A 17279-nucleotide genomic window follows, 5' to 3' on the forward strand; every position below is an offset into this window, starting at 1 on the left:
TAAAGGGAAGTCAGAACAGGAACCTGGTGGAGGCAGGAGCTGATAAAGGCCATGGAGAAATGATGTTTCTTGGCTTTCTCTCTGTAGCTTGCTCAACCTCCTTTCTTATACTTAAAGAGCTCAGACCACCAACCCAGGTGTGATACAACCCACAGTGAGCTAGGTCCTCCCACATCAGCATCCCTTGCAGGCTTACCTATAGCACCATCTCAAGGAGGCATTTTCTCAGGAGATGCTCCCTCCTCTTAGATGACTGCAGATTGTGTCAGGCTGACATAAAGCTAACCAGCACACCATCTGAGCATCTATTTTGTTAAACTTGAGGCATGTAGAATACATTTGCTTATGATTTTTCTTCTTTCCTTCTAGCATGGAAAGAGCTGGCCTACTATGAAGAAAACACACGAGATTTTCTGTTCCCTGAGCCCAAGCTGACATCTTCACACCTTGGCATGCATAGGGAGGTGCTTATGAAGACAGCAATAGGTTTTCCAGTGAGTGACCCTCCCCACTTGGGCTTCTACAGGGAAAGAAATTCTCAGGCCCTGAATATTTTAGTGTTGACAGGGTTGGTCTTGGGCAGGTAGCTTTGTCTTGCTTAGTTACCTCAGTTCTGTTTTTATCCATGGTCAGATGCCCAGCTCATGACACCAAACTATACTGATTTCCACTATTGATCCAAAAGCTGAAAGTTTTATTATCTAACCACACTATATCATTGCAATAGTCAGTTGTCACACAATGTCCCAAAAGGTTCCTCTTTCAACTTGTCACAGATTGTCAGATCTGTTCGATCATAGCTTTTTTTCACTAAATAGTGTAATGACAAAAATGATATTATCTTACATTTGTTTTATGCCCTTCAACCTTCTCCATTTTTAGCTATTCTCTTCCTAATAATTTACAAATTCCTCAAGGCTGGTATTGTTGAGCAGGTTCCCTTTGGCAGAGGGGCACTGATAGAGGTTGACGTTATTGAGGAACCATGCATGGTGTGGCAGATAGGCAGCTGATAGTCTGGAGGCATTTGTCTGAACCCAAATTCAAGACCTTCATTTTGATATTATAGTCCGTGATTTCTGTCTCTGAAACAATTCTTTTTCTTTTCTTTCTTCTTTTTTTTTTCGTGGATTTTTATGTCTTTTGGATGACCTCTTCTTTAAGGGCCAAGTGCTTGTAAATTATTAAAAACATTTTTGCACTGGTTTTCCTTCCTTCCTTCCTTCCTTCCTTCCTTCCTTCCTTCCTTCCTTTCATTTCTTTTTTGCTGTTTTATTGTGTAGTGAAGTTTCTGTCCCCTCCCTACTGAGAATCGTCTTCAGAGGGTGTGCTTTTTCTTTCAATGCTACTGATGACTGATACACCAAGCACAAACATTCACCCAAAGTGATCCTAATCAGAATTCTGAATGCCTGTAACTTTAAGCCCTGCCTGTTATCTTTCAGGGTCTGGCAAATATTCCTAAAATCACTTATTTTTTTCTGACATCACGTTCATGTATTTAAGTCCATGGTGTCTGTGAGATGCTCCCCTTTATTACGTCATGTTATTGGCATATTGCCCTTCAGAATTGAAAAGGGAATAAAGGTGGATGGGAACTGGCCTGCGGAAGCGCTCAGATTAACTTCATTTTCCTCAAATTCCCAGTTAAGTAAGAGCCATCTTCAAAATCAAAACAAGGAGAAACACTTAATTTTTCCTCAAGTGTCACTCACCTGTTGAATGTTCTGGGCGTGAGCAGAAAGACTAACCTATATGAAGTTGTATTTAGAGTTGTTTATAAATGGAGGGGATTATCAGGAAAAAAGCTTTAGAATGCATTGAAATACCTTCAGAACTCAGCATCATTTCTTGCAATTCAGTTTATCATGATCAATTTGGTAGATAGATTAAAAAAATAGAATGGTTTAATTCCTTCAGAACATTTCACAAATCAAAATCAAACCACTTGCTTCAGGAGCTTCAGGAGCGGCTGATGCCTGTGGTATGTGCCGAGCTACGTGGCTGGCGTGTGCCGAGGTCACAGCATGGATCCTCTTGTTCTGTCATCCTGGGGAGAGACTGTGATTCCTTTCTCCATCGTATTGCAACAGACACCTACTTGGACCGACAGGGTTTACAGTCTTAGGCCCAAACACGCTGCTAGTTCTCTGGCATTTATTTAAGTTCTCTCTTCTTGGTGTTCACGGCTACTGGAGAAAATGAGAAGGACTGACCTGGACGGGTCAGGCACACCAGTAACCTGCTAGCGGTGTTTTATCAGTTCCTTAACAATGAGATTGGTTTTCCCCACGGTAGTGGGATTTTTCTTTGCATTCCCATACATTGTGGTTTTACTTCACTTTTTACCTCAACAGTCATTTGGATGATAAAACACCACACCGAATAAAACAGTTTGAGAATAGGCCTGATGAGTATAAATGTTTGCTAGAACACGAAAGCCAAGTTTTCCAAGGCAAGTAGGCAGGGAAGGAGACCTGTTCCGCCCCCTTACTAATCTCATTTTCCTGTTCCTGTATTTCAGATAGAGTAGTTAGCAGCATGGGCACTGGAGGGCCCCTGCCCTGGTCCTGACAGGCTACATAAGCTGTCTGAGCTCATTCAGGGCCAAATGAAAATTTAGGACCCACTTCACAGGGTTGTGCTAGGAGTATGAGTGTGTATTCCAACTTGACTTAGGCCTCGACTCAGTATAACAGACACTTTGTATAACAATGTATAACAATGTATAACAATGTATAACTTTGTATAACAATGTACTTTGTACATTTTAAAAAAGGTATTCTGATTATGCTGAGTACAGAAGGACATTTGGGTTCTTAGTGGATTTCCAATGAAGAAGAGATGGGCAAGAGAATTGTTTCCAGTAATTTTATTTGCTTCTCTTTATGTTGCCTTATTTTTTAGGGCATTGCTCCCAAACTAGAGTTTTCTACAAGGACAGCCATCGGAGAATGCGTATTCCCACATAGAAACAGATTTTTTGTAAGTATAATGAAAAGGGTAATGACAGAAATGACAAGAGCCCTCGCCCCCAATTTAAAGACCCTTGGCCTGAACTCAGTTTGCTGAGTTTATGTGAAATTGAACGTACTGTAACCTGGGCAGTGTTTTTGCTAGATTTAATTTCTGTATTCAAACCATTTGCTCGGGCTATTCCATTAGAGTCCATCTGCTGTGTATTCAGTGGTGCTGTTCAGGTGAATGATGGTTAGTGATGTGTCAATCAGAATGGGAGACCATTAGCTCCTCTTCACCCCCACTCCCGGCCTATCACAGACACACCAAACAGAATGGGAGACCATTAGCTCCTCCTCACCCCCACTCCTGGCTCATCACAGACACACCAAACAGAATGGGAGACCATTAGCTCCTCCTCACCCCCACTCCTGGCCCATCACAGACACACCAAACAGAATGGGAGACCATTAGCTCCTCCCCTCCACTCGCCCCCCATCACAGACACACCAAACAGAACAGCTGGAAGAACACACAGAAGCTCGACAAAGTCTTTGCTGTAGTATTACAGAACTGAGGTAGGATTTCAGCTAAGATGGTTGTTTATTCACAGAGATATTTTTAAAGCCATTTTAAGCTGGCTGTGGTGACATCCATCTGTAATCTTAGCCCTCGGGATGCTGAAGTGGGAGCTTGCTCCTGTAGAAGGGCAGTCTAGGCTACATGGTGAAACTCTGACTTCAAGAAACAATGCCTTCAGTTCTGTGCACAGAGCAACACTAATTACTTTTAATACACTCCTTGAAGTGAAACGGTTGGGTCCACCTGTATATGCCATTCATGCTTCTCGGTGTCTATTGTCTGCCTGTGCTTGGAGTATGCCTGTGTGCATCTGCCTTCTCAAACTTTCCCCAGTACAAATAAACCTTACTGTTATTACTTAAAATGTGTGATTTTACACATACTGATTATGTTAAGATTATGTTAAGTTAAATGGTAGATTAAGTAAATAAATGCCTTTCTTTAAAGGGTTCTTCTATAAATCAGAGGCAGTCGTTTCAGTTTTTAAATGTTCAATTAATTATTATAGTCCTGACTGAATTATCATCTTTTTCTTCCAATAATATTTTTGGGCTGGAAGTAGAGCTCACGGGCCGAGTGCCTTCCAAGCATGGTCAAGGCCTAACAAGAAGAAACAGCGTGACAAATCTGTTTGTTTGTTTTCTGCTCTCAGGAGGAGAACTGTAAATCCCAAAAGCCTTTATCGAAATCACAAGGGGAAAGAACTCCCACAAATAACAGAAAAACGAAGCTGAAGGAGAAAAGTCCTGACCGACTTCCCAAAGGCACACAGTCCCGGGTCCCCTCCCCGTCTGTCCCTAGACGTCTCGTCCAGCACCAGCCGACTCAGCTGAACCTTGGAAAAAGCTTCAGACTCCCTGGAGCAAGAAAGCCTCCGTTTGTGGTTAGACATGTGAGCTTGAAGCAATTTCTCAGAGTGACTTGCTGCAGTGAGGATGTGGATAGGAGAGGGAGAAAGAAGAACTGAGCCACGCCAACACGTGGCGATAGTGACGGGAGAGGGAATTCAAATGAATAATAGCTGTCATTAAATTATGTTCATTTCCCAGCGTCATTGTTAGGCAATGTCTATAAAGGCATCTCGGAGGGGATTTGCTCAATCGCCCCATTTTTAATTTTAGAACATTATTAATTGAGTATGATGTCTGTAGATAACTCACCATTACTCAGAGGCGCCTGTGAACTGCCAGGAACTGAAGATGTCAATCAAAGGCTGGCTGATAAGGTGCCTCAGTTCAAAGTGAAGGTCCAGCCCTATATAAGAAACAGTTTTTGCCTTCTCGATGAGATTGGTGCTCAGTAGCCAAATGCTGAGCAGGGACAGGATGTCAGTGGGGGAAAAGCAAGGATGGGCCTCACTCAAAGAACTTTCTGAATCTTAGTCACCAGAAGCAGTGGGCATGGTTAGTCACTGTAGTCCTTGTGGCTATCTTGAAAATTTGTTTTTAATTACTGTATTACAAAATAGACATTCAAGATAGGTTTATACATCGGCTCATCAGTTTAATTACAGAAATATCTAAAGTCATGTGTTGTGATGTACCCTTGCAATTCCAGCACTTGGGAGGCTAAGGCAGGAGGATAACCATGAGTTTGAGGGTAGCCTGGGCTGCATAGCCTGTTTCAGAAAAATCTGAGCCACTGAGTTACACACACACAGCCACAAATCATTAATTTGATTATTTTCTTCAGTTTTTTTTTATTCATAGCCTTTATGTTTTCAATGAAACTGTCTGTAATTATAGTAATGGAGGTTTATCTGTCCTGCCTTGTCCCATAGCCACTTCTAAATAATCATTAAAGGGCTTAATATTAATTACAGAATGTTTGGCCTGTAGTTTAGGCTTATTACTAACTAGTTCTTACATTTAAATTAACCCATTTCTATTAATCTATGTATTACCACATTCCTGTGGCTTTTACCAGTCTGCTGGCATCTTGTTTCTTGGGCAATTGGCTCCAGTCTCTCTCGACTTTGCTCTTTCTTCTCCATGTATTCAGTTTGGCTTTCCCACCTAGATATATTCTGCCTTGCTATAGGTCAAATTATCTTTTATTATCAACCAATGAGAGCACCATATATTCACAGCGTACAGACGGGTTATCCCATAGCACCATATAGATACATTCAAATTAATGTTTTTGTTATTTCACACCCTCTGTGAACTCTATCACACATTCCAGTTAGTGACTATCTTCAGAATGTTAATGAATATAAGAAAGATAAGAAAAGTCACTAGAAATTATGATCATGCATTTGACACAGGTTATGAGGTGTGGGGTTAATCTCAGTCAAGGCACTATTGAGATTGATTGTCGTGTGTAATTTGTTTCTCGGTAGAATTGAGCTTTCTGGCTAGAAAATACCAACTAGCTAATCTCCAAATAAGAACTATTCATAGACACAGAAATACTAAATGGCTGTTTTCTTTTTGTTGCTCTTGGTAAAGATGCCTGGCAAAAAATGTAGTAACCTATCATTAAATATGGCTCCATAGAAGTGTTGATAGCTTGCATTTATTTTGGACGGTGTGACTTATTCTGTTCCATACTCATGCTTATCAAATGCAATCCCTGCCACCATGGAGTAATTCACTCTGTAAAAACAATGGCTAGATTTCTTAGGGAGTGAAACATTTCCATTTCCATTGGTTAACAAGTCATTGTAGTTTTGACTATAAGCTAAGCTCTGTATGCTAAGATCATCTTACACACTTGATTAGCCAGATTTTCTGATTATATGGGAGACATCCTTAATAGAAGCATTAAAATTTAGAGAACTTGTGTCTTGAAAGGTGGCTCAGCAGTTAAGAGCATTGGCTGTTCTTCCAGAGGACCCAGGTTCAATTCCCAGCACCCACAGAGCAGTTCCTGTTGGTAACTCCAGATCCAAGGGATCTGATGCCCCATTCTGGCCTCTGTGGATATCAGCACACATGTAGTACCTGGACATATATGCAAACAAAACACTCATACACATTAAAAAGTTTAAATTAAAAATTTTAAGTTAGGAAACATAATCAGCCTGTTTCTTGACATTCAATAAACACTGGCATTGTAGTCTGCTTTGCAGGAAAAAAATAAAAGTTTCAAAGTCCATTTCAAAAATTTTAAATTTACGCTGTAGAAGAATCTCTTTTTCAAGCATTTGACCTGCTTTTGCAGGTCATGTTGGCCAGTTTTGTCTTAGAAGCATGGCCTGTCACTTTAAGTAAGAGAGTAGTCACTGCTATTGGTGGGCTTTCTTGGTTCGTTTTGGCTTTGAGACAGGGTTTCTCTGTGTAGCCCTGGCTATCCTGGAACTTGTTCTGTAGACCAGGCTGGCCTTGAACCTCAATCAGCCTGCCTCTGCTGGGAACAGAGGTGTGCGCCACAACTGCCCGGCTCTATTGTGTTTTAAAAGAATCTAGATTGGAGGAGAATCTGAATAGTGAGTCTCTTGTTTTTGAAATACTCTGTGCAGGCCAAAGGATTCTGGGCCAGGTGTGGCGGCTCACACCTTTATCCCAGCTCTCAGGAGGCGAAAACTCTGTGCTGATTTTTATCAACCTTCAGTTCTCTGTGCTCACATTTGACACCCACCCTCTGATCTAGCCTTGCTGGAGATGGTGGGTGCTTTCTTCTGTGGCGTAAAATGTATCATACTCCGAGACTGTGATTTAGGCTATTTTCCAAGTGTCTCTCTGGATGGGGGTAGGGGAGAGGCATTGTGGGTAATGAGAAGGTAGTCCAAGCTACTGCGGGCAGAGTCTTACATGTCTCCTTCACTTTCAGGTGGACAGTGAAAACCCCTTTGGTGAAAGCAATTTGGAACATCACTTACAGAAGTCTAGGAGAAAATCGGAGTTTTTAGACTTCGCTTTTCCAATGAGAAGAGGTACTCGAGTTTCTTGTTACTAACATCCCGTTAATGAGCATGAGTGCATTCCCCTTGTTAGCATCCTTCGTTCTGAGGAACTACAGGTTACATTGGAAACTGTGGACCTGTCTCCCCGAGTCTCTCCAGCAGAGACATTCCCATGGGCAGAGGTAACTAACAAGCAGCTTCCTTTCAAGATGACCTCAGTACTTGCAGGGGACTGAGCTGGGTGGAGTGACAGATCGCATGTGGCCACAGCCCACGGCTAGGCTGGCAAACAGGCAGCACTTCCTCCTGGTGTGAACTCTTTGTGAAGGCATCGCAAAGCCGTTAGCGAATATGTTGTTTGGTTTTGCCATTGTTCCGAGGGCGAAGGAGCAAGACACTGATAGGGGTCCTGACACTGGCTGACCGGATTCCACGTTAGTTAGTGAGGAGGGAGCCAGCTCTAGCAGCAGTTGGGATCCACTTGCAATGATGTTGAGGACTTGAAAGAGCTTTGATTGACATGGACGATGGCTAGCCACATTTAGCGTGCTAGAAATTGAAATTGAGTGATTGTAAAATGTAACACACCAGTGAGAAAGATGCTGGCCATTAGGATAATACTGTTATAATGCACTGTGGTGGCGTTTGTTACACTGTGGGGAATGGAGGAATGAATCGTGTCTTCATGTAATTATGAACGCAGGTTTTAAATCAGAGGTTTCATCAGGATCCCCACCCCAGCTGAGATTCCTGGACTGTAAATTACTAATTGACAGTGTCTGGGGTAAGGCACCCCTGGGGGGCTTTGACCTCAGGACTGAAATGTGTAAGTCTGTTCCCAGTGAAGGTCATGGCAGTTTGCCTGGAGTTCTTAGTCTGGACAGGGCTGGTGATGATCCCTTCTGTAACCCCGTGGTGGGACTAGACATGGGATGTCCTCACAGTGGAGTTCCCTGTAAGTGTTCGGCTTGACAGTTTGTCCTTTGAAAGGATTGCAGTGTGTTTTGGAGGTAACTCAGACCAGACAGAGTGACTAATGACTGCTGACCCGGACAGTGTGGGGCTGGGAGGAGAAAGCGCTTTGTCACCTCTGACATTTAATTTAAGCACTGCGATTGAAAAATCACTGGCGCAGTCTGTAAAAGCAGGGCCATCTTCCCTGTCACAGCAAAAGCAAGCAGCAGCAAATGTCCTTTCCTGGGAAGGACAGTGGGGCTTGCTTAATACTCGCTTGCCGCCGATGGCCTGCGTACACCATGCTTCTCTTGCTCCTGGTGGGTGAGGATGTTTCCCGAGGTTGTGGGTATGAGTGCAAGTCTTACACCAAGCTGTGAGCAGAGCTACAACCTCCGGATGATCAGCTCTCTGGACTGAGGTCCTGGAAACCCTGGGGCTCCAGGCTATCTCTATGTTTAGGTCACCTCCAGATCTATGAGAGAATAAAGCCATGCTTCTAAGACTCCGTTTGCCTCTGAGTCAGCTGGGGTTCTTGTTGAACTGCACATCTTGATAAAGTGATGGGATGGGGCCTGGGTCCTTTTCTCACAAGCTTCCAGGAGGTTCTTTTGCTGCTGGGCCCTGGATTGCCCTCTGAGAAACAAGGGCCAGCAGCAGAGCAGATGTTAATGCAGTTCTGATCTCATCGCAGGGGAGTGCCCAGGGAATCCCTAGGCCTGGATCGGTTTGCAGCTACTTGGCAGCGCTAATTCCCTGTCCAGTTTAGTGTGGTGGCAGTTGCGGCTTTTCCAGAACCATGTGGACACACACAGATAAGTGTGCCCAGATAAGGACGTTGACAGGCTGTAAAAATCTGTTCTTCCTTATTGCATCTGGTGGTGTAAGGGGATGATAAACCCGGAGAGTGTTTTGTCGTTAAACTTGAGGAAAAAATCGACTTGCTTTGCCGTTTTTTAATGTGCATTTGTTACTCTACTTTTGGAGGGTTTTTTTTTCTTAGTACTGCAATATTTTGTTTTGTTTTGGAGTTAGGCCTTGTATGTTTTAGGCTATTGCTTTGCTCTCTGGTCATCCTTGCCACTCACTAGTATGGGATCTACTTACGTCTCATAGACATGTCTCATAGACATAGAGATGACAGTGATTTGTGGTTTGGATGCATTGGGTTTCTCTGTGTTCTTATGTATTACTGGCTCGATGTCACAGCCATGTTTCCCTCAGACAAGTATACTCAAGAGCTCCTCTGTTAACTGATCTCCAGAAACCAACCAGGACTCACACAGCAGAGCATAGGAACTTTATATTAGATCCATAGGGTTTTCTTCCAGGCTCTGGGCATCTGGACAGATAGGTTTTCTCTGTTTAAGGCTGGAAGGGTGCTGACCTTCTGCTCCATGGCATGTTTGTTGTCCCCAGCCCCTTTCCAACTGGACTGTCGTTGGAAATATAACCTGACTGTGGACCCCAAGAAGACATAAAGTTCCCTAGAATTACAGTGCCCCAAGAGAGACTCAGTTGCGAACTTGTGTTTTACAAGGGAACATTTAGTCCCTCTGTCATTCATTTATTGTCTAAAATCTTGGTTCTTCTGTGGGGTAAATGTGCCAGCAGTTATATGGCTCACTGGTAACAACGAGCTCCTCATACTCCTTCTCCTCTCTCTTCTAGCATCTTCTCTTGAAAGCCTTGCAGCAAACGTAAAGGTAATTGTAGCAGTGGCGTCTGTAAAATAATTTATTTCCAGTGTCTAGGTCAGGCCCTGTGCAGTTAGTGGGGAGAATATGTTCCTCGCTGTGCTGCTCATGGGGGAGCACAGGTTCGGTAGGGTTTCTGCCGACTGGTGCTCAGGCTCCACTGTCTGCTTCACCGTGGGGTTCATTGACTTGCTCCCCTTCTTTTATTGCCAAGAGAGAGTTTATATAGGCCGATCATGACCTTATCACCAGTGACTTACGTGGCCTGTCTCCAGTCAGATCCCTCTCTGCAGTGAGGTACTAATTGTGTCCTCAAACTTGCTCAGTTGGCCAAACTGAAAGCTGCCGCTTGTACGCGACAAACCGAGAGACGCACGTGAAGGACGTGAACTGTACACTCCACTGCCTCTGTACAGGATCATCACACTTTGCTGGAAAATCCCATCTTTCCCAGAACCCAAAACTCAGGGTCCTCAGAAATCAAAGCTCTAGTTGGGCAGTGGTGGTGGCACACCCTGTTAATCCTAGCACCTGGGAGGCAGAGGCCGGCCCATCTCAATGAGTTTGAAGCCAGCTTGGTCTATAAAGTGTGTTCTAGAACAGCCAAGACTGTTAGAGAAACCCTATCTTGAAAAACCAGAAAAAAAGAAAAGAAAGAAATCAAAGTTCTAAGTGCGAGTTTACTTTGGCTGATTAACGTTGCCAAACGCAGAGCCTTTCGACTGTGTCCCCCTGACCCATATTCCTGAGGCTTCTGTACCATGGTCCCCTCTTTTATTTGTGGGTGATCCTTGGCCATGTGTTCTGTTATCTTACCTCAATTTCCTTCCTTGTCCTAGCCTGCCCCTATCTCTGTATTAGGCAAATCAAAACCAAAACTACAAGTCAAGAGTAATTCACATTGTCACTCAGGTCATCAGAGAGCCTGACGAACGCATTGTCTTAAGGAGTCAGACATCACCACCTCTAGATCCGAGGAAGTCCAGACAACCCTCGCCCAGTCACCGGGGGGATGCCGAGCTCCCCCTGGATGTCGAGCTCCCCCTGGAAGCTTCACTTTCTACCTCCCAGCATTCCAGATCTCCCAGCCCTCTGGATCAGCCTCTCCTTGGAGAAAGGTAAGCAGCTGGTGCCTATCCCCTTGCCTGATGAGTCTTGTGCTCTGTCAGGAAGAAAGTCTGGATGCCCTGTCTGTTTGTTTTGCTGCGCTATTCAGACATTAACTGTGACCATTCCTTTCCAAACCTATACAAAATGTATTGTTCACTTCTTCTCTTTCCTCAGGAAAGTGTTGGAGGGCACCTGGTGTAGGTCTAGTGTGTAACTCAATGGTATAGCACTTGTCTAGCACGCATGAGGCCCTAGTACCGCCAACAAGAAAAACCAAACCAAACCATCACGGCAAACACCAGAAAAACAGGCGGGAGAGGGACCCAGTGAGTAAAAGTGCAAGCACTCTTGCTACACAGGGATGAAAGCCTGAGCCCAGAATTCCAGCACCCACATAAAGCAGCCAGGTGTGGTCCTGCTGGCAGGGGTGAGTTGGGAGGAGTTGGGTTGAAGACAGCTTGAGCTTCAGGTTCGGTGAGAGAACCTGTCTCCAGAGAATCTAGCCTGAGTGACGGGAGCGCCCTACATCTCCCGTCTTTTGCTGCACACGCATACATACACATACAAGAATGCACACATGTACACATACTCATTTTCCTTCTGTCATAAATTTTAAAACTCAAAATTTTGGTTTTGCACTATGAAGAGGTTCACTAGACATTTTAGGAGCTATATACCAACAAAAAGGAGTTGAGGGAAAAATCACCCATGGCCCACCAATCAGCAATCAACACCACTAATGTGCATCTATCTTTTTTGCATAGACATAGTTTCTTGGTTTGTTTACATTATAGCAAGTAGTGAAAAACATTTGCGTAAGACTCTGTCCAAAAAGGTGAAGTGGGGGTTCCATATTCGCCAGTCAGCATTTCAAGTAAGTTGAATAGCCATTTGGTTTGCTTAATTCTGCCAGGGTTAGCCAAAGCCCTATGTTTTGGGGGACCCTGTTACTCAGGCACACCAGCAGAAGGGGTTGATCACTTACTCCATGTAAAGAATCAGAAAATAATCAGAAATCAGCTTTGAAAGAAAGACATGCCAGTCGGCTTTTCTCTTATTGTTAGTGATGAGAGCCAGACATTCCCTGACCCAGAAGACACAGTTGCTGAACCCAGAACGACCCACTTTAAACAGTCCCAGAACATACATGGCCCTGGAAATTTAACAAGAATTATACTTGAGTTTGAGGTAGTATAAAGAAATAGTAGTCTATTTTTTTAGTGTTTTTCAGAAATGATAAAACTCCTATATTAAAATGTTAAATATTTGGGAAAATTATATAAAATATACTAATAATGTAATGCCAATTCTTGATTATTCAACCGTATTGGAAATGGTGTAACAGATTAAAAAGCCTCAGGTTTGCCAGGGTCAGATGATCAGAGTCACAGTTGTTCCTGCCGTGGGCCTAGTGTCCTTTACCTCGGGCTTGTGCTTTCCCCGGGAGGTTGGCGAGGAGAGTGTTATTCAGTATTCAAAGACCTGGAGCACGGAGCTGGTGCTGACCTAGAGAGGCAGGCTTGTCTGTAAGTGGCATCTGATCTCAGCAGTATTCCTGTTTCATTTTGATGATGACCGTGATGATCAAAGGCTCATCTGTAGTTCGTTGTTGTTGTTTTTTTTTTTTCCCCTCTTATTTCACTGCTGTTTGGGAGGTCCTGTCACCCAGCTCCTGAATAATCACACGGAGATTTATTCTTTGTTATGAACACTCGGCCTCAGTTTGACTTATTTCTAGCCAGTTTTTCTTAAACTAGCCTGTCTACCTATTGCCTCTGTGCTTTAGCATCTTTCTATTTCCATAACATATCTTTTCTTTCCTTCTTATTCCGTGTCTGGCTGTGGGACTGGGTGACTGGCCCCTGGCATCCTCTTCTCCTTTTTTTTTTTGCTCATCCTTTTTCTTTTTTTTCTCCTTCTATCTATTCTCTCTGCTTGGCAGCCCTGCCTATCTCTCTCCTGCCTTGCTATTGGCCATTCAGCTTTTTATTAGACCAATCAGGTGTTTTAGATAGACAAAGTAACACAGCTTCACAGAGTTAAAGAAATGCAACATAAAAGAATGCAACATTGGCCATGGGGTAGTGGCACATGCTTTTAATCCCAGCACTTGGGAGGCAGAGGCAGGCGGATCTCTGTGAGTTCAAGGCCAGCCTGGCTTACAAGAGCTAGTTCCAGGATAGGCACCAAAGAAACACAGAGAAAACTTGTCTCGAAAATCTTTTTTTTTTTAAATAAAGAATGCAACACATCTTTTTACATCATTAAGCAAATGTTCCACAGCATAAACAAATGTAACACATCTTCAGCTAATATTCCACAACACCCATCTGCTTCCAGGCACAGTGCTTTTCTGCAGCAGACGCTTGGTAGCCCAAGGCTTTTGTCTGTGTGCTGTACTTGGAGATACCTTCCTAGCTCCTAGAATTAGTATAGCGGCTTTTTTGACACTAAAGCACACGTGAAATTCTCAGACAACTATTTGTAATGTACCTGCTCTCACACACCTCTACTTTCCAGGGGCTCACAAACTAGACGAAAATATAGACATAACCTCATCCCACTTGACATGACACAGATCATGGGATGCCCTCAACAGTGATCCAAATGCAGGGGACGACAGAGCAGAAAGAAGCTAATTCCCACGGGAGGGAGGGCAGAGCGAAGCCCTGCTGCTTCTGAATGTGTTAGATGGAATATGCATTTATGTATTCATCCAGCTCCCCCTTTGATGCATGTCTTCATGTAATGGGCCAGATGATCCTCAGTTTTGACTGATGGAAAAACTGTCTCGTGTTTACAGAATCAAATAGAATCAACTGGGATTGGAGTTGAGTGTGCAAGAGAGCGTTGAGATTGATAATCCATTTACCAGTCCTGAAATGGAGAATAACATGTATGTAACACATTTCTCCTGTCCCTTAACAACTTACAAAACAGCAGAGAATAAAAATACTCACACACACACAGACACACACACACACACACACACACACACACACACACACACACACGCCTGGTTTCTACAAGGCAGACCTTGATGGATGCTTTTGGAAAATAAATGAGAATGGCTCTTACAGTTTGGTAGAGGAGGTAACATTTCATGTGGGTCCTGAAAAAGATTGTTTCATGACTGAGTTAATAGAGGGTAGGGATGGGAGGTGAGAAGACAGGGGTATTGTTAGCTTCCACCAGTAAGATGAATTTAGGAAATTATTAGGTCCCAGGGCTCCATAATCTGAGGATAATTGGAAGAGCAATGGAGACGGAGAAGATAGGAGCACTGCACAATGTCTGGTCAGTGGAGGCAGGGCGGGAAACACAACAAAAGCGAGAGGGCATTCAGTCGTCTCAGATGAGGCAGCAAACTTGGTGTCATTAAAATGGGTGACTTTGGACCTAACTAGATGGCAAAGTATGTAAGTAAGAGCCATGATCCACAATGACAAAAATCTGTGACCACAGAAAGGCCATCCAGTCAGACTATGGCTGTCCTGGCTTTGGTTCCCAAGTGCTGCATTGTGGGAAAGCCCTGAGTCCTGGGTAAGCCACGTTAGTTGGTTACCTTTCCACTAGAGGAGCGGCCTTAAATACCGTCTTTTAAAGAAAGCTCCTTTTGACAGGCAGTGGTGGTGCACACCTTTAATCCTAGCACTCAGATCTCTGAGTTTAAGGCCAGCCTGATCTACAGAGCAAGTTCAAGGACATCCAGGCTTACACAAAGACATCCTGTCATGTAAAAAGGAAAAGGAAGAAAAGAGCTGTTTTTCTATGACAATGTGTGCTGGCAGGAACGTGGGGAGAAGGGGGCCTTCATTCACTGATGGGGGAAAAGGAAACTGATGCGTCCGCTGTGGAAACCAGTGTGGAAGTTCCTAATAATAATAATAATAGCAACAATAAATAATAATAATAATAATGATAGCTGTGCCTTTCATGTGCTTTAGGGAGACTCCATTGCCCCTTTGACTGATCTTTCACAGCAGGGCCTGAGGACCAGTCCCTCACTAGGGGGCATGAGAAGTATCTCTTAAGACTCCGTTAGCTTCACCCCAGAGGCAGTCAATGCTCAGCTTTTGGGAATGAGAGGACCCAAGATAATATACAAAGTAATGACTCTCATTATGGCATTTCATATATATTTTGTTCTTTTTTCATTTTTTATTGATTTTATTGAGCTCTACATTTTTCTCTGCTCCCCTCCCTGCCTCTCTCCTCTCCTTCAACCCTCTCCCAAGGTCCCCATGCTTCCAATTTACTCAGGAGATCTTGTCTTTTTCTACTTCCCATCCTCATTGTGTCTAGGTTCTCTGGGATGATGATTTGTAGGCTTGTTTTCTTTGCTTTATGTTTAAAAACCACTTATGAGTGAGTACATATGATACTTATCTTTCTGGGTCTGTGTTACCTCATACAATATGATATTTTCTAGCTCCATATATTTGTCTGCAAATTTCAAGATGTCGTTATTTTTTTCTGCTGTGTAGTACTCCATTGTGTAAATGTACCACATTTTCCTTATCCGACTGGATCATGGTGGATGATGGTTTTGAAGTGTTCTTGGATTCGATTTGCCAGTATTTTATTTAGTATCTTTGCATCAATGTTCATGAGTGAGATTGATCTGTAATTCTCTTTCTTTGTAATGTCTTTATGTGGTTTGGATATCAGGGTAATTGTAGCCTCATAAAAAGAGTTTGTCAATGGTCCTTCTGTTTTTATTGTGTGGAACAATTTGAGGGGTTTTGGTATTAGTTCTTCTTTGAAAATCTTGTAGAATTCTGAGCTGAACCCATCTGGCCCTGGGCTTTTTTTGGTTGGGAGATGTTTGATGACTGTTTCTAGTTCTTCAGCAGTTATAAGTCCGTTTAATTTGCTTATCTGGTCTTGATTTAATTTTGGTAAGTGATATTTGTCCAGAAAGTTGTCCATTTCCTTTAAGTTTTCCAATTTTGTGAAGTACCGGTTTTCAAAATATGACCTGATGATTCTCTGGATTTTCTCTGTATCTATTGCTATGTCCCCCTTTCATTTTTGATTTTGATAGTTTGGCTGTTCTCTCTGTGCCTTTTGGTTAGTTTGGATAAAGGTTTGTCTATTTTGTTGATTTTCTTGAAGAACCAACTCTTTGTCTCATTGGTTCTTTGTATTGTTTTCTTTGTTTCTATTTTATTGATTTCAGCTCTCAATTTGACTATTTCTTGCCATCTAGTTTTCTTGGGTGAGTTTGCTCCTTTTTGGTCTAAAGTTTTCAAATTTTCTGTTAATTCACTAGTGTGAGATTTTTCCAGCTTCTTTATGTAGGTGTTTAGTGCTATGAACTTTCCTCTTAACACTGCTTTCATTGTGTCCCATAAATTTGGGTATGTTGTGTGGTCATTTTCATTGAATTTTAGGAAGTCTTTAATTTTTCCCTTTATTTCTTCCTTGACCTATTGATGATTCAGGTGAGTCTTGTTTAATTTCCATGTGTTTGTGGGCTTCCTGGAATTAGTATTGCTGTTGAATTCTAGTTTTAAACCAGAATTCTGATAAGATATGTGGGGTTATTCCAATTTTTTTCTTTGTGTGTGTGTGTCTGTTGAGGTTTGTTTTGTTACTGAGTATGTGTTCAATTTTTGAGAAGGTTCCATGAGGTACTGAGAAGAAGGTATATTCTTTTCTGTTAGTTAGTCCAATATTTAAAAATTAATTAACTTTTTATGTTTTTAATGTAATTCATCACTTTCTCTTGTCGTTTTCCTCCCTCCAACCCCTTCTTGTGTCCTTCCCACTCTCAAGTCGATAGCTTCTTTTTTATTGTTACACACACACACACACACACACACACGCACACACACACATGTATGCACACACACATGTATGCACACACACATGCATGCACATAAATAAATAAGTATACAGGTATAACCTGCAGAGTCATATATATATATATATACACATATATATATATATATTCACACACACACATGGTTTCAGGACTGACTACTTTGTATTGAATAATCAGTCATGTGCTCATTCCTGGGAGGGGCAAGTCCTCCCTTTCTCAGAAGCCATCAGTTGCCTACAGTTCTTTGTTTAGGGGTGGGGCCTGTGAGATTTTTACCCCTTTCATGTTAGTATGTCTATTG

The 17279-nt window shown here is 42.7% G+C and overlaps 1 protein-coding gene across 6 annotated transcripts in view; it reads left to right on the forward strand.

Annotated features, from left to right (window-relative positions):
* Positions 1-17279, forward strand: part of Spata6l (spermatogenesis associated 6 like) — a 52112-nt gene that overhangs the window by 25005 nt on the left and 9828 nt on the right. For 5 of the 6 annotated variants that reach the window (XM_048438774.3, XM_048438776.3, XM_048438783.3 and 2 more), the window contains exons 5-10: positions 370-494; positions 2908-2985; positions 4193-4432; positions 7315-7417; positions 10013-10047; positions 10951-11156. In XM_048438774.3, coding sequence (XP_048294731.2) covers positions 370-494; positions 2908-2985; positions 4193-4432; positions 7315-7417; positions 10013-10047; positions 10951-11156 — 787 coding nt within the window. The remainder of the gene's footprint in view (positions 1-369; positions 495-2907; positions 2986-4192; positions 4433-7314; positions 7418-10012; positions 10048-10950; positions 11157-17279) is intronic. The other variant, XM_048438775.3, reaches the window with a different exon arrangement.

Source organism: Myodes glareolus, chromosome 7 (assembly GCF_982192425.1).
Source record: "Myodes glareolus chromosome 7, mMyoGla1.1, whole genome shotgun sequence".
Taxonomy (NCBI): domain Eukaryota; kingdom Metazoa; phylum Chordata; class Mammalia; order Rodentia; family Cricetidae; genus Myodes; species Myodes glareolus.